Consider the following 5,957-nt stretch of genomic DNA (forward strand, 5'->3'; position numbering starts at 1 on the left):
ACAAAATTAATATACCCTTGTGCACAAGTGCGCTCGGGTATAAAAATCAAAACAAAAACAAGTTTTGGTAGAAATGGTGTGGAACTTTTGAAAATCATTACATTTTTTGAGGTTTTTAAAGGTTCTATAAAAAATAGTTAATAATAGAAAATGGTTAAATAAACAATCGGGTATTATTACTAGGAGTCTCCTGAAGCCAAACAAAGCTTTCCGATCGAAAATTATTGATTTTCTCGAATTCTATACCATTTCGGCTTAAACTGGTTTTTCCCATATAAAATACTTGGAAAACTTTGAGTGACCTCTAAAATTTTTTTTTTGTTTAAAATGATCATATAGAACAATCCTAAGGGGCATTAAAATTCCGACTTAACATGCATTTTTGGACCGCCCTTATGCACATACACCCACTCAGCAGTCGCAAGTCTCGAGTGATACCTCAGACCAAAAAAACCGTGGCCTATGTGCCTATTGCAATCGAAAGTTAATTGTCGTCTCCATAATCCATATTTGACCCGTCTGAATTTTATGTAATTTGCAAATCTATGAATTTAAACTCAAGTTAAGAGAACTCCTTTGGTCATATTTTGTCGTTGTTATATTATGACTGGGAATTTTCTGCCCAATCGGATTTCCAACAGAGATTCCTTGTGCTTCTTCTAGTAAATATTATCATCCGATTTTCGAAAATTGAAGAGCAGGTTATCGTAGAAACGTGTGTCTTATCTCAATAGAAAACCAAAGTTAGTATTAATAAAAATGTTTCTCCTTGAATCTTAAAAATAAAGGAGCTATTAGCTAAACATTTTTTTACTCTGGCAAAGAACCGTGTGGTGAGCAAAATATGAGTATTTATTAAAAAAAAAGCTAACTTCGTAATAAATTTTCTGGAGATATGTATGTACCTCTAAAGGATTATATTAATTCCAATAGTCTTATTTGGAAAATAGGATGCTTCTAACTTTTCGGTTGTTCTTAGCGGAAAATAAAAGGTCCAAAATGTCGATATGTCGGTATGTCTATTACAGACAAATTACATGAAGTTAAGCTAAAAATAGTCGGCCGCTGTGGTGTAGTGGTAAGCAGTGCGCGCTTCCACTCCGCAGCACCAGGGTTCAAACCCTGGTCAAAGCAACATCGCAAAAATATAGAAAAAAAGTTTTTTTCTTAACAGCGGCAATGGCAAACCTACGAGTGCATTTCTGCCATGAAAAACAGCTTCTCATAAAAATACAATCGCCGTTCGGAGTCGGCGTAAAACTGTAGGTCCCTCCGCTTTGTGTGACAACATCAAGGCGCACGCCACAAGTCGGAGGAGAAGCTCGGCCAAACACTAACATATGTGTAAGCGCCAATCTATTATTATTATTATTATTATTAAGCTAAAAATAATGGTTTGTCATTAAACAATACTAAAAAACACTTTCGCTTTTAACACAAATTCAATCAAATATTTATTGAAAACGACCATCACAGAAAGAAATAAAGAAAGGAAAGCCTTATTTATTATTGCGTACTGGGTGGCGCCGAATGAGCTATGTATATGGTTTGAATTCTTTATAAAAGTTTTTTTTTTACTCTATGCCAACGGGATCCACGCCTCGAAATGACCTCCCAGCAGCATTGCCGAATGCTTTTGCTGAAAAATCGTCATTTTACCTAGAAAAAATCGTAATTTCAGGATATCATTTTTCAAAGCTAATTGTAAAAAATTCCCCAATAATATACTGTATTAAAAAAAAATAATAATTATAATAATCGCATAAATAAAAAAATTATGAACCATTTACACCATATAGCTCATTCGGCGCCACCCTGTATAGCTTAATAAAGCTGTGCTTGCTTAAATTGTGTTATTCTGCAGTTAACTAGTTGACACATGAACCTATACGGAGCTTTCTTTAAGCTTATGATCATCAGAATAAAAAGTTCGTAACATAGCTTTTTCGTATGCAATAACTTAATGGTCATTGTCATTGGATACATACTTTGACAAAAAGCTTAATATTATGTTAAATTTAAACTGATTTATTGATTAGGGCTGTTCAACTTCACTAGAACTCTGTACTAGACTCTGTACAGTCGACTTTAAAGGTCGACCGATCCACGAAGAAAAGTCGACTTTTTTCGATTTTTTTAACCAAAAAAAAAAATGTATTAAGTATACTCTGCGTTCAACTCATATATATGATATAAATATGAGGGTCAGAATACGCCAAAAATATCATGATTTACTTGTGGCCTTTAGAATAATCTGTAATTTAGTGAAATTCAATGCTAGGTAAAAAACAAACACACACTAACGGATTTTTTAAAATTTTGAAACCTGTTCCAGTTATACAGCATGAAAATGTTGGAATATAATTAAAAATTAAAATTTTTTAAATTTCTCGAATCGATATTTGGTAATTACGGACAACTTTTTGAAAAATGTTGCCTTTCCGATGGAACAGAGGTGACGAGTATTGGTAGATATGGGATATTCTCCCTTAGCCCAGTAGCCCAGACAGCTAGTGGATTGGGATTATCCACACGACTAATGTCGCATATCAACTGGAATTCTACCAGCAACATTTTTATCGATGTTTAAAATATTGTACCTTACGGATTGGTCAAATTTGAACCAAAGACTGTATGTAGAAACTTACATAAATTCAGGGAGTAAAACTCTCTTGCATGAAATTGTTAAAATAAATACTTATGTATATCTTACCTCATTATTAACTGAAAATGTGGACTGTCGAAGTCGACTTGGCCATCCCTATTATTCATGCGTTAAGAGAGAGACCATTAAGAGGTTTTGAGCAAACTTCTAAACAATTTTTCTTTTTTTTTAGCGCCAAACAGAAAGAATAGTTCTATGTTAATGAAATTTTGTAAACTAAAAAAATAATCGGCTTTACTTTAATGGAGACTGTATGTAGCATTGCTATCTATTTAGCATCACAAGTAAAGAGTTCCATATATAGATATGTATGTACATACATTTATTACGGCATATATACTAAACATACATCAATACAAATATAATTCCATGAGGTACATTCAAGTAACCTAATTCGTTTATATTATCACAATTTAAAAATACAAAAGATTTAATCAATAGATATAATTTTACCATAAACAGCTAAATATAAATACAATACCATTAATTTTATAAGCATTTTATATTTTCCTGCAATATTTTACTTAAATTTTGTCATCTCGAATTTTACGCGCCGTTACATAGGGTTGAAAGCCATTCTTGTTAGCCTTATAGAGTACAGTGTACTCATAGCCATCGGCAGAGATGAAACTATAGCCACCACGATACTCCACAGGTTTCGCAGGTTTCGCAGTTGTCACTGCATTCAGCTCATTGTCATCAGCCTTTTCAGTATTAACCTCATGTATTGTGTTATTGTATGTTATATCCTCTGTACGCGATTGACCATTCTCCGTTTTGAAACTGTCGAGACAAAAAAAAATAAAAAATTTGTAAATTTATTTGTTTTTTCTACATTTAATCTAGATATTTTAATGTGAATAATAAGCTACTTTTTTCAATGTTAAATAAATTATACCAACAAATGTAAAACAGTTAAATCGTTCAGCCAGCTACTTAGAAGCATGTGTAAAATTACAGTTAGGTGTTAGGTGGAGACAAAACGAGCACATGTTTGCCAACAAAATGATATCATAGCCCAAATATAAACAAATATTTTTAAATATGAATTAAGCAGGGCGAAAACAATTTGCATATATGTACCTACCCAGCCATTTTACATGATAAGAAAGAACACGAAAGTATGTACGACTTTCTTTTTTGCCTTCGTTCTTTGACTCACCCGAAATGCAGCAGCTGCTCACCATTGTCACTGCTTTCTATGACCATCGCTTGTATGTATTGCACGCATAAAATTATGGCTAAGCTGTAAAACTGTATAAAAAATTGTGGATATTAATAATTTAAACTTTAGTACATCTAATAAAAGCAAATGTTAGTAAGTATTAAATAATTTAGTTATCTATATATATAAGACGCGAAAGTATTTTTTTGTTCAGGATAAAAGATCTGCAACGTTCACTTGATTTTCAAAACTGAGGCGTAGATGTGCAAACTGGTTTTATTTTGTTGAAAAATAAATTCAAATTTTTTTTAAATCAATGCCATCATATCCGCACCGTTCGTTCGATTTTCAAAAATGAGGTGTCAAAATAAAAGTCGTGGACTGTATGTGCAGTAAGGTTTAACTTTTTCGATAAGAGTTGCTACATTTAAAAACTTATACTCAAATTAATAAAAAGAATAAATCAATTATTAAAAAATGGATATCAACCGAAATGGTTTTGAAAAGCTTTGTTTCTTAGCTGAACTATAGGAGAGTTGCCACCTGTTTAAAAAATCATATGAGGTAAGAAAAATATGTATCACCATATGGATACCAAACGAAAGGGGATTCAGAAAGTAGTAGTTTGAAAATATTTGGAAGAGGGTTGCCACCTGCTTGAAATATCGAATTTAGTTTACTTATACACAAGTGATATGAAACATCAAAATATGGGTGTCAAACGAAGAAGTGTTAAGAAATATTTAGTTTGAACGGCGGAATATTTTTGAGGTGTTGAAAGAGGGTTGCCCCCTGATTAAAAAGTTAAATTCAAATAATTTAATAAGTTTAATGAATTATTAAAATATGGGTATCAGTCGAAGGGGGTTTGAAAAACTTTTATTTCTGAACTATACTTATTGGGGTTGCCACATGTTTAAAAAATCAAATTTCATTAATTCATCAGTTAATTGAAATATGTATCGCAATGCCAGGCGAAGGAGAGTTAACAAGGATTAAGCGTGAAAATACTTTTCAAGAGGGTTGCCACCTGTTTGAAAGGTCTAACTCAATTAACTAATACAAAAGGTATATGAAACATAAAAATACCATAGTCAAACGAAAGAATATTAAGAACACCTTATGTATGTATATTAAACTGACAGCCGCTGTGACTGAGTGGTAAGACTTTGTAAGTTAAGCGACGTGCTAAGTTAGAAAACGTCTCCGAAGGCTCTTAAGAAACTAGAAAAACGGTCGAGTTTTTACCAGTAACTGGCACTCCTAGTATGAATGTATAATAGACTGAATAAACGTTCGCCTTCAACAAGAGCCACTGCAAAGTACAAAATTTCCATCACGATTCGTGTTACTTGTTTAACACTACATTGCATTTAATATCGTGTGAGTCGTAGGTATTAAGATCTGGAATCCTAAGCGATCCTGTAGAGCTCTATCTCTGCCTAGCCTTCGAGTGGTAAAATTCTTTACATCTGCTTTTGATTGCTCTGAGCGAGGCTCTTGTGCTCATCGCATGGTACACAGATTTGCGCAGAGCCATTCATCCCATGAATTGGAACTAAATTCTTTTTCACACTCCCTAAAGTAAGATATATATTTTTCGCACACTGAAACACTCACTTTCAAACAAAAATGTGACGGAATTCGCTGACATAATTGCCTCATAACAGTGTATGTATTTTTAAAGTGCTTGTACGAATATTTATGTATTGTACAGTGTATTGACCTTAATCAAAGCAGTTCGTTTTGCCACATATCACATCACCAAAAAATAAATAAGCATGGTTATTGAGCTTTAATGTGGAGTTCTCATACGGAACACAGTCAGTCGAGCTTTCTGTGTAAATATTTGTATAAGTGTCGGCTATGTCCTTTTAGGATAAAAAAAATTCAGAAATTGGCATTCTACGAATGGAATCGAAAAACTTTTAATTTTTTTCTGATGAAGTTGCCAGTTAGGTCTACGTGAACTTGGCGCGAAAACTATCTTGTTTCATTGCAATGCTTCCTCGGATTACTCATCACAGAATAAATTATTTTATTCATCACTTCCTATATTCAAATGTCTGAAACAAGTTCGAGATAAACGTTTTGGTCCAACTGCGACAGAAAAGTTATGGAATGATT

At 33.0% G+C, this 5,957-nt stretch overlaps 1 protein-coding gene across 1 annotated transcript in view; it reads right to left on the reverse strand.

The window, feature by feature from the left end:
• Positions 1–3,130: 3,130 nt before the first annotated feature.
• Positions 3,131–5,957, reverse strand: part of LOC118747428 (endocuticle structural protein SgAbd-6) — a 16,824-nt gene continuing 13,997 nt past the window's right edge. Inside the window, exons 2-3 of the mRNA XM_036481475.1 lie at positions 3,828–3,919; positions 3,131–3,448 (exon numbers count right to left, since the gene is read on the reverse strand). Coding sequence (XP_036337368.1) covers positions 3,190–3,448; positions 3,828–3,919 — 351 coding nt within the window. The 3' untranslated portion in view covers positions 3,131–3,189. The remainder of the gene's footprint in view (positions 3,449–3,827; positions 3,920–5,957) is intronic.

This window comes from Rhagoletis pomonella, unplaced genomic scaffold (assembly GCF_013731165.1).
Source record: "Rhagoletis pomonella isolate Grant_MI unplaced genomic scaffold, Rhpom_1.0 Rhpom_scaffold_00012, whole genome shotgun sequence".
In the NCBI taxonomy this organism is placed as follows: Eukaryota; Metazoa; Arthropoda; class Insecta; order Diptera; family Tephritidae; genus Rhagoletis; species Rhagoletis pomonella.